The 20,377-nt window shown below is 39.8% G+C and overlaps 1 protein-coding gene across 2 annotated transcripts in view; it reads right to left on the bottom strand.

Moving 5' to 3' along the window:
- The window catches only part of ttc39a (tetratricopeptide repeat domain 39A), a 26,895-nt gene extending 7,077 nt beyond the window's left edge, over window positions 1-19,818 (bottom strand). The window contains exons 1-14 of one of the 2 annotated variants that reach the window (XM_019896802.1): window positions 19,610-19,818; window positions 17,975-18,025; window positions 17,794-17,844; window positions 16,985-17,038; window positions 7,084-7,188; window positions 4,410-4,541; window positions 2,688-2,728; window positions 2,479-2,546; window positions 2,335-2,399; window positions 2,152-2,251; window positions 1,937-2,002; window positions 809-917; window positions 645-712; window positions 497-556 (exon numbers count right to left, since the gene is read on the bottom strand). In XM_019896802.1, the coding sequence (XP_019752361.1) occupies window positions 497-556; window positions 645-712; window positions 809-917; window positions 1,937-2,002; window positions 2,152-2,251; window positions 2,335-2,399; window positions 2,479-2,546; window positions 2,688-2,728; window positions 4,410-4,541; window positions 7,084-7,188; window positions 16,985-17,038; window positions 17,794-17,844; window positions 17,975-18,025; window positions 19,610-19,659 (1,020 nt within the window). In that variant the 5' untranslated portion in view covers window positions 19,660-19,818. Of the gene's footprint in view, window positions 1-496; window positions 557-644; window positions 713-808; window positions 918-1,936; window positions 2,003-2,151; window positions 2,252-2,334; window positions 2,400-2,478; window positions 2,547-2,687; window positions 2,729-4,409; window positions 4,542-7,083; window positions 7,189-13,495; window positions 13,622-16,984; window positions 17,039-17,793; window positions 17,845-17,974; window positions 18,026-19,609 lie in introns of those variants that run through there. The other variant, XM_019896801.1, reaches the window with a different exon arrangement.
- Window positions 19,819-20,377: the final 559 nt, after the last annotated feature.

Genomic DNA, 20,377 nt, shown 5'->3' with positions numbered 1-20,377 from the left:
ATATATATATATAAATGAAAAAAATATATACCGGTAATGCCCCTGAGCACAAAGGTTTACCCATCCCTGATCTAAAGGATAAGAATCATATGGGCGTTTTGCTTTCAATTTATTTTTTTTAATCACAAAAGGGCGCCAATTATGACATAAGAACATGTGATCCGAACCATCGAATTTTCCTTTTTTTGAGGCCGATGCCAATGTTTCTCAGAGAAAGAAGAATACAAAAAACAACAAAAATTAATAAAAAAAATATAATGACCCTGTGCACAAAAGTTTACACATCCCTGATCTCAAGAATAAGCTCCATGTGGGCGTTTTGCTTTAATTTTGTTTTTTTAATCACAAAAGGGCACCAATTATAACATAAATACATGTGATCCTAACCACACAGCTTTTTGTGGCATGAAACAGTCTGACTGTTCAGTACAATATGAACAATAAAATGATCAAAGTAACAACTCGGTCAACGCCAAACTATTTCCAGTGCACTTACAACATCCAAATTGCCTTTGATCTCCTCGATTCGACCAGCGAAGAACAAGAAGATCGATCCCTATGAGAAAAACAACCCACATCTGTTAGCCTTGTGACACACACGAGACAACACATCAAGAGTGGAAAAGCACAAACAGCTCGCACACCTTAGGGTATTTCTTGAGATACGGCTGCAGCAGTTTTTCTGCATCTTCTACGTCTCCTTCTCCAGTGCCTGCAGGACACACAAAGTGTGCAATGCCCAAAATATGGAAAAAATGATTTTGTGTGCAGTGTATCCGCAAGTGTGTATTTGTGTGTGTTTACTTGCCTAGTATAAAGCTCATGAAGGTATGATAACAGAGCAGCAACATGTTGCATAAGAATGAACGGAATGTGCTTTCTGCACAGCCGTCCTGAAGCTGCTGGAGACCAAACTCCTGCATACAATTGCACAAAAATGTCGAGCACAATTACTTGAGGATTGTTTTATGGACAGTATCCAAGTGTCTATCCATCAGAGCACTGATTTACAGTTATTAATAAGAATCAGAATAATAATCTGACATTTTTATTTCAAAATGCTAAAGGACATCTTACAAAAGTGGGTAAAAGTACAAAAAAATCAAGTACAAAAGTGAAATAAAATAAAATAACGATAAATACGCGTTCAAACAAATAAATCAGTCCAAGATGGATATTAAGACTGTGTGATTACAAAGTGTGGGGGAGAGATGTTCATAGGGTGGGCACTGGGCAAATGTCATTGGGGATTGGGGAAACATTAACAATCAATGAAATTAAGATTTTAAATCAAGTATGTTTTGCCACATATTCTTATTTTCAAGAATCATTGTTTTTACAACAATTTCACAGTGTTTAAACACTAAATGAAAACTGCCTTTACAGCAGCTCTTATATTTTGCTCTACTTCTTCCTTTCATAACTTTGCTGCTGTGAATTGGGAATTTCTCCATTGTGAGACTAATAAAGTTTTTCTTATCTTATCTTAAAGGCTTTCCTTTGAAGTGCAAATTAGTTGAGACTGAATGAACACGGCCTCTTGGATGCGAAGGGTGGAAATGACAGTTACGTGATGGATGTTCATTCAAAATATCGGCCGTGGCAATTATTCATTTACCTGACAGTCTTTTGCCCTTCTTCCAAAAGATTCTGGTAAACCTCTAGTTGAATTTGGACATTCTACTCAACCAGAAAGTCGGAACATAGAAGATAGGTATGTCTTGGGAATAATTATTAATGATATTTTTGGACAACTAACTTTTAGTCAAAGCTAAAAAGAAATATAAAAATACCAAATATTAAAAACACACACTGCTTTAGCCGCTTTCACGTGTCATTTCATGCTAGCTTGGTATTTGAAGTCGTATGCCTCAAAACTCCTACTTCAGACATTTGTGCGTCTTGAAATCTTTTGACGCGCGCGGGGGGAACCCACCTTGTTACCCGAGAAACCCACAAACTCCAGCAGCTTCAGCATCCGTGTGGGCAACATGGAAATCATCTGCGGGAGGAAGAGAAGCAAAGGAACCAAAGAGCTCAGATTGATGCTGTGCCAGCAGGTTTATACTGACAATTTTCACATCAAAGTGTACATGTGTACTTAGCGTTTGTCCATTTGGGATGTATTTGAAACATTTTTAACCCTCTCACCAAATTAAAGGCTCCGACTCCCAACTTGACTCCGCCCTCAACATGACCATGATTGCTGCCGTGACTGTACGCAGTCGACTCCAGCAGTCTGTGGAGCTCTCTGCGGTTAAGATGAGACACGAAAGGACATCAGCGAAGTACACGACATTTTGACAGAGTGACGAGGACGATTCAGACACTCACTTGTACGTCTGATAGCTATTCCTCACTTTGATTCCTCCTTTGATGAAACTGATCATATTTTCATCCTGAGGAGGGGTGGTTGAAGGATGACACAATAAATATTCCCATTAGCGATTCCAAACAAGCGGAGGCCTCTTGACTAACCTGAAGGAAGGTGAGCGCTGCCCTCTGCAGGAGGCATTCAGCATAGCAGACTTCAGCATGAATCTCATCTGTGGCCAAAGTGTGATTTTTTTTGCTCTGGTCAGTGATTGCAGTACTCTTTCTATTTTTCTTCTCTCTTGCTTTCCCTCTTTGTCCTTCTCTCTCTCTCTCTTACACACACAGACACCCACCCACGTACACGTACGCACCTTCTGTAAAGCCCTTAGATAAGCTTGACTTCTTGCGGTGCCTGATGAGGAAAGCAAACATACAGTGATCAGTTTTCTGCCCCTGCCCATCTGTCCATATTTATTTCCTTATTACTGTATTAAACCAGCCTCTTTTATTACACTTCTGATGGGATGTCAGTTTGATGCGTGATGGGTGCGGCTTTTTTTCTAACAGTGTCTTTCTCGTGTCAGCCAATTGTGAGATTCTTAATAATTTATGTCGAGATTATGTCAGCATTGCAACGTACGATCAGCAGATGGTGCTAAAGAAAGACTTCCGATTCCAAATACAGTAGGGATGTCTTCTATATACACAAAGTATGAACAACCCCCTGAATGGATTCTTTTTAAGGCTTCAAATGTACGAGCAATCCTGTTGTTGCTTCAGCGTTTTTTTTTTTTCCATTTCACCTACCATGGTGCAGAGGCTACTGTTGTCGCCTTAACAGGGACATATTATGGAAGATTGACTTTTTAATTGCTTTTTATACAAATAGTTGAATGTCTGCCCACCCACCCATCAAATGTGAAATGAACAACCAATCTTTTGTTATGAGCTGTTTTCTGAAAATGCTGCAAACCATGAACTCCTATGTGGGTACTACCAGTGTTGTGTGGACTCATTCGAGTAAACCACAAAAGAATCTAGAAAGAAGAAACAAACCTGAGTAGGCAACAGTTCAGTTGTATTCCATTTCAGTACAATATGTTTGCATTTCATTTTTTACAAATGCTTTTATGTGAAACATGTAATTAATATTTATAGAATTTTTAATTGAACTTTTATTTAGGTCTTTTTTTCCCCCCAATATTTAAACTCTTCAGCATTTTACACTAGCTGACAATATCAGATACAGTATATAATCTTTACCTCATTTTTTTATGAACACTAGCCTATTACGCTCAAGTATTTGAATGTTGGTGATGATGGTGCTCCTTGGAGAGCTGCTTTAAGGATTTGTTTAAGGTGGTACTTGGTGTAAAAAGTTTGAAAATCACGGTATGACACTAACTGACTAAATGTAATTCATCAAGTGAAGTCCTGCCTTCATAAGTGAAAATACAATAAAAACTTGATTTAATTTGACCGTGTTGGCTTCATACAGGCGGCCCGGTGGTCGACTGGTTAGTGTGTCGGCATTTGAGTGCAGAGGTGCAGGGTTCAATTCTGGCTCCTGCCTTTTAATGGAACACTTTAAATTGTCCCTCGGTGTGAGTGTGAGTGCTGATGGTTGTGTGTCTCTGTGTGCCCTGCGATTGGCTGGCAACCAGTTCATGGTCTACCCCGCCTGCTGCCCAAGGACAGCTGCAATAGGTTCCAGCACATCCCGCAACCCTTGTGAGGATAAGCGGATCGCAAAACGGATGGATGGTTTCATGCAAGCAGTTTTGATATGTCAGGGTGAACATTTCCTGCTCTGGACGGCGTCAAGTCTCCAAAAAATCTCCAATAAGGCCACAAGAAGTCACTTGTTATTTGTCAGACAAATTCAGTTGAATTGGAATTTGTTTTAAACTGTGAAAAATGCAATAGTCTCCTTTAGTCTAAAATGTTTAATTTTCCAGTGACATGATAACCACATTATTTTACTTGTGACTATGGCATAGCTGTTTTGGTAAAACAAACACATATTGTACAATAAATGCCAACATGAAGTTTTTGGCAACTGACGTTCATCATGTCAACACAATATCTCTCACCGCTGGCAAATAGCCTGGGCCTCTTTCATGGTGTTTCCTGCTTCCAGGATATGTTGGGGTTCAAAGGTCATCATGGCCTGCATTTCTAGGAAGGTGGCGTAGGTCAGGGCATGATACATGCTGTCTTTGATTCTGTGAAAGTAAAATAAAAGTTAAGTGACTAGCCAGGGGGAACACAACATACATATGGTTCTAAGAGTTTGAGATGGAGGAAGATTAAGTGAATATTCAAGTCTGATATGTGGGCATGTGTGAGATTGGTTAACACCAAACTCCCAACACACACACACACACACACACACACACACACACACACACACACACACACACACACACACACACACACACACACACAAAAACCCCCATCTATTTATGCCTGTGCCTGCTGGCCTGTCATGTCACACCCATGAAATAAAAACTTTGCCCACACAAGCTGAAGAGTGCTTGATGTCATCGTAGTTCTACTTGTTGTTCCAGTTGTAAACCATTACCAAATGATGATTAAAGAGAAAAGAATTCAATCCAAAAAAGGGGGGGTGTGAAAAAGCAACCTAAATATAATGTTATGCTAGGTAGACACAAAATAAATTGCAGACAAACACAACTGTTGAGCTACAGAAATTTGTACATTGTTGTTCTCACCGCCCCTCCCCCGCAAAAAAAAAATTCTTGCATCGACATGTTTTTGACGGCATCAGGCATCCTCAAGACAAAAGTCTGTTGAAGAAAATATCTTCATGCCTAGGACTATATCTCGGTGTCATATTTTTTTGTCCTCACCAAAGTAAGTAAGTTCAAATCCACTGCCATTATTTTTTTTTCATGCCTAAACACTTGAGAAGAAAAATCCTGATGTAAGTTTTTATTATCTGTGCCTAAAAGGGTCAAATGCATGATGTTAAGGAACTCTGAAATAGCTCTTACTGAGCTGTACCTTCTTATCTAAAGCATCGCCTGACCAGGAAGCACTAATGTGACACTCGCAGGAGGCAGAGGAATTAAGGGGCTGACAAGAAAGCTTTTAGGAGCGAGCTGTAGGACGAGTTGCTTTGCTGGTGAGAAAGAGGGAGAATTCCAAATATTTCACAGCAGCGCTTCAAAGGTTTTCAAGGCTGAGTGACGCTTTACACGAGATGCTGCGATTGTGTCGGCCTTGTATAGTAACTGCGGCTGCATCGTACAAGTTGTACAGCTTTGCTCGTCTTGGTAACAATATAGGCGTGCAGCCACTTGCAGCTGAACTTCCTAAACACAATGAAATGGTCAATTAAAGGCTAAGCAAGCGATTTGAAGGACAATATTGTCACAACAAACAACACAAAGTGGGCGCACCGAAATTCTGTGTGTCAATTAAAGCTGCATAGCTGCTTTGTCCCTCCTCAGAGTCCTTCACTGACTGTAACGCAGACGGTGCAAAAAGCGGTGATCTCATCGACACATATAATGTAACGATAGTACATAATAGGGCTCAGATTCCTTTCAAGGGATTACAAACTCTACGATGCATCTTTGCTGCTGCCATGGTGCATTAAGAAGACAGAATACAATAATTCATTCAGTCCTGACTTTGCCTTGAAAGTGATAAAAGATGACGATTTAAGTTGATTACATCACTCAGAACATTTAGACTGGTCCCATACCAACAACACAGCAAACTCATTAAATACGTCAGTTCAGTCATGAAAATGTTCTTGAGTCCAACCAGTGCTAAGATGTAGACAATGGGCTAATGGGAGCATCTGGGGTGGATAAAGGTGAGACCTTCGTGAGGGTTTTGATGGCCGAGGAGAGAACAGTCTAGTAACTTGATGACATGGTGTTGGTTACCAGATCTGGATGACAACAGGTGTTCGTGAATACAGCGCCAAGCAGCACGTCATACATGTCATATCTATGTCAATGTATGGCTACATTACGTCTTCAACATCCAACGATTAGGGAAATCGGAATGGCAGTACAGAGGACCTAAAATACAGGACACTGATAAAATAACGATAATTTATTGAAAATAGCATTCAAAAGAAATTCAACATTCGCATCTCCTGCAAGAGCATTAATATGTAAGTGGGATTTAAGATTTAAGAGTTCTGACACTGAAAGTCATCATAATGATGAGGATACAGTTTTATTTCTAATTTTGAACCATATAATATTCTAAAAATGTACAATTCCAGAAAATGCAATAAAAATGTTTTGATAAATCATTAAGCATTTTTGGGTTTAATTTGTTTTGAACAATGATTCACGAATCGCCTGTATTATGATGGTCACAGTTTGACCCTGGAACAGATTAATTTAATTTGTATTATTTTCTTTGGGGGGGATTTTTTTTTTTATCTAAACTAGAGCAAAAGAGAGTTCAGCAAGTGTCGCCAAATATTCCATTATATTCCCTGTATTAGCTTAGTGTGTCTGGTTTGAGCAACTGAGTGGTGCCCTTGAGCAAAGCATTGAACCCCAACCATTTGTGACATCTGCACTAAGAGGAGCCCTGGTCGTGCATTTATTTCTGACCACTGTGTGCGTAGCATGGACAATTAATTGAATTTCCCGAGGGACGAATAAAGGATGTCTTCTTCCTCGTTGAAGAACACGCGCTATCGAGCGTGTGGCCTGTCACGTGTGCTAAAAAGCTGCTGTTGCTGTTCAACCGTGCTGCAGTGGACACTCCTACCTGGGCCTCAGGCGGGCCTGCGCCTCCTCAAAGTCATTGTGGAGGAAGAGATCCAGGGAGGCCATGCAGTCCTCCAGAGCCAGCGACAGGTCCGAGGTCGAGCACCTAGTCGAACAAAAGCAAACACAGGATGTGGTGAGTCACCAAGTAGTCCCTGTCATTACCGGAATAAATATTCATCCTTCCTTTCCCCAACCAAAAGAGTTTAGTCCGGTGCCCACGCTCAAATCAAATGAGTCTCAACATATGTTTCAACACACTCGAAATTCAAGAGCCCCTGAGCTAGATCTGACCTTCCACATTGTTTTTTGTAGCTCTGACTTTTGCTCTAGCTAGCTAAATGCTAACAATCAAAATAAGGGGTAATTATGTAAGACTTCTGCTTTAGCTAGCTAAATGCTAACAATCAAAATAGCTAAGGGAAGAGAAGTGCCTCTCTCTCGAGCCTCACGCCTGCAGTCTGTAAACAAATACAGTGCATCTCAGCTCCAGGCAAACAGACATCATAGCTAGCCATGTTGGAAATCATTGTAGCCTGTCTTGAGCTCTTCAGATGGAGCCAAAGCAAATAACAAATGCCATTTTGGAGCGTTTTCATAGCACACTGTTGAATCTGTTACTGGGGCACTTGTTTGCATTCCCTACACAGAAATATTTAAGATGCCTCATCAAGAATGCTAGCGATAACGGTTGTTTCCCAAATGTATAAAGCAAATTATGGAAAATTAATTGTCCAGATTGAAAGATAGGAAATTTTGCCATTTACCTTTTTAGGGGGAAAATTGAAACCATCAAAATGAATATTCTCTCCTGTTTGAATGAATGAATGAATACTTTATTGTCATTGCACACTTGTTACAACGAAATTCTGCAGGAGCCTCCATCCCCAAGTGCGTCGCGAAATATAAAAATATAAAAAATATTTAAATACATTGCACTCCCCTAGACCCACACACAATCACACGCATACGTTTAAAATTGATAGTCAGCGTTATGGAATGGATTTTTTTTTTTTTTTTTTAATTGTGATAAGAATATGTTAGATATTCGGCACTAGTTAAGGTACAGTCCAAGTTGTCTTACAAAATGATATGAATCAGGGATTAACATGACAGTATGTGGACTATTTCGGATAATTGAAATACAGTCAGAGATATCATGAGGTATTTAGTAAAAAATATGTGCTAACATTTCAAGCTCTACAATCATAAAGAATTGCATGAAAGAAGATTGGAGAATAATTTTAACAACACATCAAGTACTTTCTATGAACCTCATTTCCAAGGTACTTGTATAAATGTTTCAGATAGAACAAACATTGATCAATTCTGGTATCAATATCAATCTGATGATAGTGTTTACTTTTTCAAATATTGTTTTAGAGATCATTCTATATCGGTGCAAAATAATCAGTTCGAAATATCAGAAAATAGTGAAAAACTGAGTCGCTTTCCCGACCAAAGCATCTGTGTTTGGATGCCATTTGAGGTCGTCCGTTACATGCACACCCAGGAACTTGAACATCGAGACCTTCTCCACCCAGACACCGCCCATCTGTAGTGGGGAGGGTTCTGCTCTCTTCCTCCTCCAGTCCATCACCATCTCCTTTGTTTTGCTGGTGTTCAGTAGCAAATTGTTTGATGAACACCAGCCTACGAGTCTCTGTACCTCCTCCCTATACGCCGTCTCATCGCCATTGGAAATGAGACCCACCAATGTAGTGTCATCGGCGAATTTCACGATGACATTTGAGTCATACTTGGGGGTACAGTCATGTGTGTACAGTGTAAATAGGAAGGGGCTCAGCACACAGCCCTGGGGGGAGCCCGTGCTGAGTGTTAGTGTGGAGGATGTGCGGGGCCCCACCCTCACAGTCTGTGGTCGATCTGTCAGGAAGCTTCTGATCCATTTGCAGGTGGGGGATGGGTAGTCCAGGTCCTTCAACTTTGTGATGAGAATGTCGGTCAAGATGGTATTGAAAGCTGAACTAAAATCCACAAAAAGCGCCCTGACATAGCTTCCCTGCTTCTCTCCATGGCTCGCGACAGCATGAACAAAGGTGGAGATGGCATCAGCTGTTGATCTATTTTGTCTGTAGGCAAACTGATGCTGATCAAAGTTCTGTGGGAGGCGTGATTTTAGATTTTAGGTTTATGATATTTGTTTTTGGTCTTGCCAATATATTCCCGCATTTCAATTTAAAAACATGCCAAAAACTGCTTTCTTCTTTTATTTGGCAAAAAAAAAAAAGAAAAAAGAAGAAGCCCAGAATTAAATTTACGTTGGTGACCAGCAGTAAAGTCGGTGGAGGTCTTAATTTACCGGATTTGAATTTATACCGCTGGGCAGCACAAGTGCCAACATAGAAATAATAATAATTTATGGAAAGTTAACATTCATTTCCATCATTTTTAAATCTGACATGACAAAATCGAATCTGTGCTGCAGACAATGTGGGTGCTGTAATTAGATCTACTGTTCCTTTTGGGACATAATTTATCAAGATGTTTATTGTTATTGTTTTTTGTTATTATATTTTATACTTGCTGTATAACAAGTATCTGTTGCTTTTGTAAAATTTTAGAAAAGTTGAGATGTTACAGACTAGATAGTCTGTGTTGTTAACAGAAAAAAAAAAATGCCAGCGATAAACAGAGGTTCACTGTTATCACTATGGAATTATTGATGAGCTGCCTTTGGTAATACACATATCCGTACTTATATTTTTGAAAGCAAAGAAACTCCCTAATTATCATGTCAATGCATGCACATGACCCTCACGTGAGGAGCATATGGCAGGAGCCACTTCATACTCCCCTTCCTCCATCCTGCCGCCTTCGCAGGATTCCAATCACAAGGCACATGATCGCCTTTAAATGGGACTTTTATTTCTCCATTTCTGCATGCAGCGTGAAAGCATCACCGACGTGAAGCATCCCGGGCCACAGCACGCTGAAGCGTGTCGATGTGTTGTCAATTGTCATCAAGCTGATTTATTCTGTTGAGTTGTCTCTTTCTTAAACTCGTTGCACTTTGAAGTCTACGCATTTAGTTGTTGAGTTCATGTGGTGGTGCTCTTGAGCCACAAACAACAGATTTGCACGCTTTTTTTTTCCCCTCTGACCACCATACTGATCACATGAGCTTGGCAAATTGTCTTGAATTTAAGGAAACGAGAAAACACTCAGTCACGGTTAAATCAAGCGTTGACAACTCGGACCAGTGGAGAAGAATAGAAGAGCAAAACCAGCACAAACCACTAATCTGTGTCATAGCGATGACTAATATACAGCATTCACTTGACATTCCGACCTATTAAAGCGACACAAAGAAACTGTCACACGCACGCGCACGCAGATGCCCACACAAACACACACACAGGAGAGCATACACTGGGCAGCATTGGCTAATGACGTGCGGGTGACTACTGGGCTCACCATATGACCAGCAGCAGGTTGGACTGTCTGAATTGAAGGAAGGAAAAAAAATACAACAAATGAGGGGTCCTTTTAGCAGATGACAATGGGACGAGGGTCCCTTAATGAGTTGATAAGTACGGTAATCATAAGAGTCATGTGCTTGCCTAAACGCATATTAGACAAAAAATGTTGGAAAACGCTTGTCAACAGTACAATTTTGAGAAAAGCTGCAAAGTTTGGAGAATCAAGTCATAATTTAAGAAGGGAAAAGGTGTCATTTTAGTTAGTAGAAGTGGTGATACAGGAAAATGTTGCAATGGTAGGAGAAGAACGTCTTTTGTTTTTTTGAGAAAATATCAAAATGATAACAACAAAACGTTCTATACCTTACTACTATGAACTTGTAATCACGTCCTCAAGAATAAATACAAGCAGGTTTAGGTAACTGAATTTTTGGCTTTTTATCTTGAAAAGTTACAATATTTTAATTAGTAATATTTATACTTATTTACCCATGTATTCTTGTGATTCTGTGACTTTTATTCCTCTCAAATTTGTGATTTTTTAATTTAATTTAATTTAATTTTTTGGATGTGGACCAAATAATCTTTTGTACTTGTCAACTGCCATCGCCAAAAAATGAGGGAACGCACTTTGGAGGAAAGATGACTTGGGGCCAATAATCTCAATAACCCCCCGCCCCCCATTATGTCACACAAACTGCTGCCAGATCATCCAAAATACATATTTGCTCTGAGCGAAGGAGGCAAACACTCATTGAAGCAGTTTAAACAAGAAGTTTCCTCAATGTCCTGCTATTGCGGATGCACAAGATAGTAAATGAGATTTGATTTATCACTTCAAAATCAATACTTCCTCTCATCCCACAGAGCTGTAATCACTCTCCGAGATCAACTAATGCATTGTATGACAGTTGTAGCAATCTAATAGATGCGTGTCTGACCTCATCACGGACTTGCCTGCTGTTTTCAAAATCAAACATTGTCAGGAAATAATATTTTAATGCGACATAAGTTAACGTCATTTTAATTTAAATGCTCAATCATCACATGTTCTCAGAAACAGTACGTGCAACTTTTACTGAACAAGTAATCAAGACTTTCGTAACGTTGTTTTCTTTCTGTTTTCACAGCGACGACATAAAAACACAATATTGTACATCTTTTTAAGGATACACAGCCTCGGTAATAACATTACAAAAAAAAAAATGTACCTTGCATTTGCAGGTCAACCCCAATTCGCCTAATTCTGTCTCATTATGTTGCACCCGCTTCAAAGTTTTAAAGATTTTCCCCAAGCGGGCAAAACTGCCATGTTGGTCATTTAGCAGCTTGCATGGTAAACATCGTCAATTCAGCAATTCAACTTCGGAGCTGATCTATGGGTGAGTCACAAGATGCCATATAAACAGAGAAAAATAGTTTTCAACTCAGTTTTTTGGGGGGTGTGCTGCCTCATTTTTTAAATGCAATGTTACATAGTTTTTTAATATGCCGGTCTCCACCACTTACATTTCGCTTCACTTTTACTGTCAACAGCACATACAATCGATAAACGTGAAGCCCAAAGTATTCCCTGTTGCTGAATGTCAGGCATCTTCAAAGGTTGAATCGTTTTCAAGTATTATGTGACAGTTTTATTATTCAGAGATTAACGTCTGGTATATGTTGTCTTGTATGACACTTAGGAATGCATAAAGGTTACTTGAAACCTTGCCTGGATATTAAAGTTTGATGGTGGTGACTGAGTTTGGAACAAATGAGTTCGCAGTGAAGCCCGACCATATCATTGCACATCGACCGGGCTCCTGCTACACGACACATTTTTAAGTCGTCCGTTTTTATGGTTTTTCGCAGTGTCTGTACAGTCAAGTCAAAATTTGGAGTCGCGTGCCTTCTGTGTAGTACCACGTTGTGCTGCAACACGCCAGGCAGCGTTTAGGTCTACTTGAAGCGATCCAGCATGTAATTTAAGGGCAAGAAACAGAGGCAGAGAAGGTCCCCAACTAATCTCCAGTACTAGTATTAGTCATTGCTCTCACAGAACAAGGAGACTGTATTTACTGAATATGGTTGTATGTGTTCCTGCTCCGTGTGAGGAGCAGGTTTGTGTGATGGTTGATATGCTTATTTCAGGTGACCTATCAATGGCACTTCAAATTAGATGCTAGCATTAAAAGAGCAGACTACAATATACAGCTTGGTGTTAAAATAAACAGTAAACAAGGGTTTACTATGTTTCCTCTGGAATTTTTTGGGGGGCAAATTACGTCAATTTAGAAGTCAACTAGTGCTGGTTTCAAATTTGAGAGCTTCCGCTGTATTTGCAAGTGTAGATAAAAGTTATTTCATTTCTCTTGACTTTAAAACTGAATTAATCCTAATGTTGACCCCAGAGGTGTTAAATTATCTGTCATGGAGACAATACAAGGAATAAATAATTTCTTTACAATTGGAAAACCAACTCAACTGGTACAAACAAGTGAGAATCAAGCCGGCTAATATCAACATCTGGAAGAATACATCATCCTCTTACTGCACTGTGAGAAAGTACAACAAGGACAATGAACACAGCAGACATACTGGAAGGCAGAATTTTTTTTGTTTTGTTATTTCAAGCCCTCACGCTTGATATCGTGGCCAGATTTCCTGATTATCATTGAAGCAAGCGCACTCAAACATGTAAAATCACTAAGGGAGCGCAGCAACGATTCACATTCACACCTCTGCGCAACATCTCCGCACTTGGCGAGTTAATGACATCCCATTATCGACCCTGCCTCACTGCTGTCGCTGTCTACTGTATTGGGCTTTCTGTGCTGCGACACAAAGCGGCTCGGAAAAACAATCCCAGCAAGTTTGTCCACATGCCTGAGCTACGGCATACGTATTAGCCGTGCAATAGTGGGAACGGAAGAAAGCAAACTAACAGACGGGCCATCCCGGCCATGCCGCGCGAGTGACGTCTCTTACCCGTTCGACTGTGGCCGTTCTCTTGACATTTTCGTGCGTGAGGAAACTAATGCGAATGAGATCCGAAGATTAAAAGGATGGTGTTTCTTTCGCAAAGAGAAGCAGCAGCAGGGCAGCTGGAGAGAGAGGGAGCAGGAGAAGGTGGAGGAGGAGGAGGCACGGGATGAGAGATGGGAGGAGGAGGAAGCACTCGGCGAGCTTATAATAAGATCGGGATGACTATCACACATCACACAAGGGGACACCAATGCTATCTCTGTCCTATCTGCAGTCAAACACGCCCATGCACACAACTCAATTTGTGGGAACATTCGTGAATCATTTCACGCATTATAGAGGGCCATAATTCAATTTAGGGTGGCCCAGTGGTCGACTGGTTAGCGCGTTGGCCTCGCAGTGCAGAGGTGCTGGGTTCGATTTCGGCTCCGACCTTCCCGTGTGGAGTTTGCATGTTCTCCCCGTGCCTGCGTGGGTTTTCTCCCGGTATTCTGGTTTCCTCCCACATTCCAAAAAACATGCGTGCCAGGTTAATGGAGCACTCTAAATTGTCCCTAGGTGTGAGCGCGGATGGTTGTTTGTCTATGTGTGCCCTGCAATTAGCTGGCAACCAGTTCAGGATGTACCCCACCTATTGCCCGAAGACAACTGGGAGAGGCTCCAGCACGCCCCGTGACCTTTGTGAGGATAAGCGGATCAGAAAATGGAAAATCAACCCTTCGCCTTGAGAATGTGTACTTTTAATTTCAGCAATGCTGTGAGCCTTGCGCCGAATGGTTGAGGCCAAATTGGGGGCGGAGCCTCAATCATGACAATTTGGTAGTCAAGACTCATCGGTCCTTTTGATCCATCTTCAAAGGGCATTTACAGGTAATACTTGTTGGTACTTGTTGAACAGTAAGTCACAAAGAACTCCCAACATCCACTGCCCAATCAGCACTCTTCACCTCCTAACTTGTAAAAAAACGACAACACATCAATCCATCCATTATCTACTGCGCATGTCCTCTTTTAGGGTTTGCACGTGAGCAGAGGCTGATCCTAGCCAGTTGCCAGCCAATTGCAGGGCAGATAGAAAAACAAGTCTTCACACTCCCTTTCACACCAAGAGAGTTGGAGCTGTCGTCATGCCAGAACAAGAAATACTTTGTGCTTTTGAAGAATCATGGGAAAGTAGTCTTATTCGATGGATCGATCGAACGTAAATTGAGCTATTTAAGATACAGTGCTTCACAATGTCTTATCTATGATGTATTTATTTATTTATTTGAAATAGACCCACTCATTAATACTGTGCCTATTAATATCGTGGTAGTGAGAAATTATATTTTCAAAAAAAAAATTGTGAAAGTGACGTGATCCACAAGGTCAAATTATTGGTCAAAATGTAAAGTTACTAAAATATGCACCAACCTTCTAAATGATTACAGATTGGGATTCCTTGTGAAATTACCTTTCCAACAAAACCTATTTTGTGAAGATTGACTCAGTAGTTCCATACAAGGGTTCAAAGGAAGGCGGCCACGCCGCTTTTTGCAGAACTAATTCAAATTTGGTGGGCCATATCTCCCAAACCCCTGCTCCAATGGACCTAAAATTTGAGATTTTGTGTTGTGTCATCACTATCAACAAGTAAATCTTAAATAATCATCAATCAAAAATCCGAGTGGTTTGGTTGGGTTAAACCCACTCGGGTGATGTGGCATGGAATGTCTCCCTTGCACAAAGTCAAGTGGGATCGGCTGCAGCTCACCCGCAACCTTGAACGAATGGGCTACTCCAGTTTGATTTTACATCACATTTGATCTATTTACACATTTTATTCATTTTAGGCATTTAACTTATTTTGGCCATGACTGTCTGATATTATTAACCCTTTAACCTGATAAAATGATAAGCTGTCCAAATAAGAGCTGATAGTGTAATTTGAGGTTACACTATACAAAGAAAGATAACTGAAACAACAAAGGAGGAGATACTTCAAGACTAAACTGCTGTGGAAAAAATATGGAACAACTCCTGAAAACTGTGGAAAATGAATTAACCAAATTAAAAAACTGGTTCGACAGAAATAAACTATCTTTAAATTTAACAAAAACTAAGTTAGTTATTTTTGGTACGAGACCAATTAAAGACCAAGTTAAAATAAAGATAAATTCAATTGAAATAGAAAGAGTTTATGAAAATAAGTTTCTTGGACTAGTAATAGACACCAAACTATCCTGGAAGCCACATATTGATAATGTTAAAAGGAAAATATCCAAAACTATCGGGATACTCCATAAAACTAAGGATGTGTTGAATATGAGTTCCTTGTACACATTATATTACTCATTATTACTCCCATATATGACCTACTGTGTGGAAATATGGGGTAACGCCTGTAAATCAAACACACTCCCTGTCTTAAAACTACAGAAAAAAGCAATCAGAATAATCAATTGGTCTAAATATATCGAACCCACAAATCCACTATTCATCAAATCAAATACAATGAAATTCTATGACCTGGTTGACTTCAAAATTGCCCAATTAATGTATAAAGCACATAACAATCTCCTTTGTCAAAATATCCAGAAGCTTTTTGAAATCAGAGATAGTTGTTATAATCTAAGAGGTATTAATCAATACAAAAAATCCAGAACAAGAACAAACATCAAGCAAAGATGTGTATCAGTAATAGGAGTTAATCTGTGGAATAAGCTTGAGATGGATCTGAAAATGAGTAAATCTTTGGACGAGTTCAAAAACAAATTCAAAAGATTAGTACAAAAAAACTACATGAAACAAAGTTAAGAAGATAAATTTTATATACTGGTACCTATAAAATATAGTAATACTATGGTTTGTTCTTGTTCTGGATTTTGAACAACTTATTGAATGTATTCAAGAAATGTAGTATATATAATGAATATGAGTCATTTGATATAAAAAGTAGAAAGAACAATGATACATATATACAAACCGAAAGGTGTATCAATAGATAAGTATAGTACACAAAAGGGTAAAAGTATTTGATGAAATTTAGATTTCTTCCTTTTCTTTGGTATTGGAAATGATCAATATACATTATTGCACAACAAGGGGTAGGACTAGATAAGTTGTATACTTCTTCCTACTCCTTTGAACATATAACTGTGATGATGTTTGTATTACTTACTTTTACTTTTATTTTCCTTTCATAGTTTTTGTTTGCATTTTGTCATGTTGTTGTATGTTTTATATATGTTCAATAAACAAACAAACAAACAAACAAACAAACAAAATGTATTTTTACAGGTATTTAACACTCCACAGGTTTCACAGCAAAAAACGCAACCAAACAAAACCATTGCGCGTCATACCATACGTTATTATCACAGCGGGGAGGAGCTACAGCAATACCGGCAATGATTTTCCGCCGACGTCAATGTGTCACAAGTCATTGTAATTCAGTCAGGTTGTTGTGAAAGTGTCGCCATGGCAACAGTAAAGTCCACAGTTTGGGCTTACCCGTTGGAAGCATTTTCTTGTTCCGGGACATCTGTGGTGTTTTGTAACTCCAACCTAAAAGAATGAACAACAGCAGAGGAAGTAGATCATCTGGAGGGATGAAATCCATCTGAGCAGCCAACAATCGCTCGAGGAATACAAGCGGGGGACACGGTTAGCAGGTGGAATCTTAGGTTTCTACTGAAATAAATGTCTGTGAGCTTTGGGAAACTGTTGTTGAATGAAGTCACAGTAGTGAACAAATGGTCGGTATGAGTCCCTGTGGCAAGAAAAAAAACTAGGGTTGTACATTCATTTGCAAAAAGAAGGCCGAAACCGACTCTAGACTGTAATGTTAGCAATGACGCTAACAGTAGCACAGCATAAAGTCACCTGGCTGGCCCCGATCATCCACAGTTGTCATGGCAATGACAGAGTGCACATATCACTGCATCATCATAACGAATTTAAAGCTATTATTTCTGGTCGAATTAGAACATACATTAACTTTAACCCCCCTCATACATTACAAAAGCACATTTCAGAAGAATCAAAATCCTGCTGAAAGCCGATGGTGCACTGCTGCTCCGGCGATGACAGATGCCAGTGGACCATAATAAACTTTTTAAAGCAGCTGTGTTTTTAGGTAGAATTTCACATATTTGACCTTTACAAGCACATAGTCCATTGCAAGAACACACGAGTTAAAGTGCTTTTGGTCTGATTTTAGTACTTATGGAACATAAAGTGACCTGGCTGGTCAGATAGGTACATGTTCCTGTGTACCATTAATGGAGTTGAATTAACTTGATATCATTAAATTCACTCACTTGAAGTCACTGATGATAGGATCCAATTCTGGAGTGTTTATGACTGAAAGCCTATTGCAAAACACAGAAGAATAACAATGTCTCTTTTCTCTCTCTCTTTCTCTCTCTCTCTGTCTGTCTGTCTGTCTCTCTCTCTTTCTCTCAAAAATGTCAAGCCGTGGAGGCATTGGATGGAAGGTACCTGCTTGGGGAGTCCGGGCCATCAGGGACACTTTCTGCCTTCGTGACATTCCTGTGAAGAGGTTAAAGTTCAACTTTATCTGATGGATCTTGTGATTGCGAGAAGATGGCAGCAGAACGAATGTGACGACGGGCCAGACTGACACATTAAAGCCATTTCAAGCATCGACACAAATGGATGTTTTTGTCACATTATTGGGAAGGCAAGTCAACAGGAAGTGGCTGGGTCATTGTGGTTTTTATTGAGTGTGGATTTTAAGAAGCATTTTGAACACTTACCGCATTCAGTTCTTATTCAAATAAACAGTGTTAATTTTTCACACTTCCTCTAGTGTCAAATCTGAGTGTTACTGTTAGTGCAAAGTAGAGATGAAACGATTGACTTATAACCATGATAAAATGTCAAACTTCATACAGTTTCAACGTTTAATTATTGATAATACTGTAGTTCGTCTTATTTGTTCTGAACTGCTCTGCCCTTTTAAGAGAGTGACGTCTTGGTGATTGATACTTCCACCTCCCAGGGCAAAGGCTCACCGCTAAAACGACAAGTGACAGGGCTAAAAATAAATTAACTTTTGGTCTCACATATACAATATGGCAACACGGTTGTTTGCTGTAATGTCTTATTTCCGATCAATTACGTCATTGATAGATTGCACAAATTATGACAATACAGTCGATCAGGGATTTTGTGTTGAAATGCAAAATATTGACCACTTTCGATGAGATCGGTGTAATGTCTTATTTAGACCTTCTAGCAGTGAATCTCACAATATATCATGGTGGTCCTGGGGACTTTGGAAGACTACTTACCGTTGCTTATCCAAAGTGTCAAAATACGCTCGATATAAAAACTCTGAACACACCTGCTCAAACGCCAGGATTTTGTGATATAAAAAAAAATCTTACCCAGATCAATCAAAACTTTTTGCCATTATTAATGTGACCTATAATTAAAAATGAAATCTCTTTGTAAGGGGAAGTAAAAATAACTAAGATAATGGTAGTGGTGGTTGTTTTGTTTGTTTGTTTATTTGTTATTAAAATAAAAAGATACAAATTCATTTATGACTCTGTATTTTCTCCTTTTGACTTCAAGTACAGGAGTTAAATCAGTACTTCAACTTTCACCAGTCTTTACGACGTGCGAGTACTTTTACCAACTCGAAGAGGATCATTTTCGACCGGTGTGCCTCATGTTTTGTCTGCTGAGTGAGTGGGAGATGAATTTGTTCTTGAGTGACACGTTTACTTCCTGAACGCAATCTTAAATGAAGAGCCACTCATACATCTATCAACGTGGAAGTATTCAACCCTCCCCACCACCCAAAAAAACAAAACAAAAAATGAAACGAGACATACTGTGATGGTAATGTATAGGTCGTGTTAAATAATACTATATATAACAGTGTGGCTAACAAGCCTACTTGACCATATCAGGCGGTGCAATGTCGCCCAACAGGCTGTCGACACCAGCAACACACGGTACGAGTTTACGTGAGTCATTAAACACACCACGTAGCATAACATATTTACTTTTAAGTTCAATTAGTACATATGAAATAACGTAGCAACTATTTTCAAGAGCGACATTGACGAAACTTCCCCCCCCCCCCACTCTCCGCCGACTCACTTGCTGCTGTCATTTCCCTTTACACTCCGTCTCCACTTGAGAAAACTCATTCCACAGCGGGCAGGGGCAGCTTCTTGACGGGAGGTGACACTCGGGAAGCTCCCACGGATTTGAGGTAGAGAGGGAAGAAAGGGTACCGGCCAAAAGTGGAGGGAGGGAGGGAGGGAGAGCTGCCTGGCTCGCTGCCTTCTCCTCCTACAGCGTGACGTGGGAAGGTGCGTTTGGCGTCAAGTCAAATAGTCAAACAGAGGTGGGAGGATCGATTAAATTAACGTTGATATGGAGACATCATCCCTCTACAATCATCCACCCTTACCCTAAAACTTTCTGGTCGCCTCTCTTCCTTTTCTTCCCGGACTAAAATCTCAGCTGCACCCCGCCTATGGAACAGCTTCCCCCGATCCATTTGCTGGTCAACCCCTGCACTCTTGTAAAAAAAAAAAAAAAAAAACAGAGCTGAGATTAAAACCCAGAATATCGGAACCGGGAAGAAGAAAAAAAATAATGCATACTGTAAAATGACCACTACTGCTTTTTAAAAGCCATATTACATTATACAGTATGGATCCATACATGTTGAGGGCATTTATTTAAATACAATAAAACTACACATAAGCAATTATTTATTTATTCCACTTCCATTTAGCGTGTTACATATTTGTCAGAAAATATGATTTCTGAACATGCCTGGAAACAACATAGTGGTTATGCGTCTGTATAAATGTGGGCGGAACGGCCTGGCCTGTGCGCTGCTCTATTTACACAAAT

Source organism: Hippocampus comes, unplaced genomic scaffold, assembly GCF_001891065.2.
Source record: "Hippocampus comes isolate QL1 unplaced genomic scaffold, H_comes_QL1_v1.1 scaffold22, whole genome shotgun sequence".
Taxonomy (NCBI): domain Eukaryota; kingdom Metazoa; phylum Chordata; class Actinopteri; order Syngnathiformes; family Syngnathidae; genus Hippocampus; species Hippocampus comes.
This window is presented reverse-complemented; position numbering and strand designations above follow the sequence as displayed.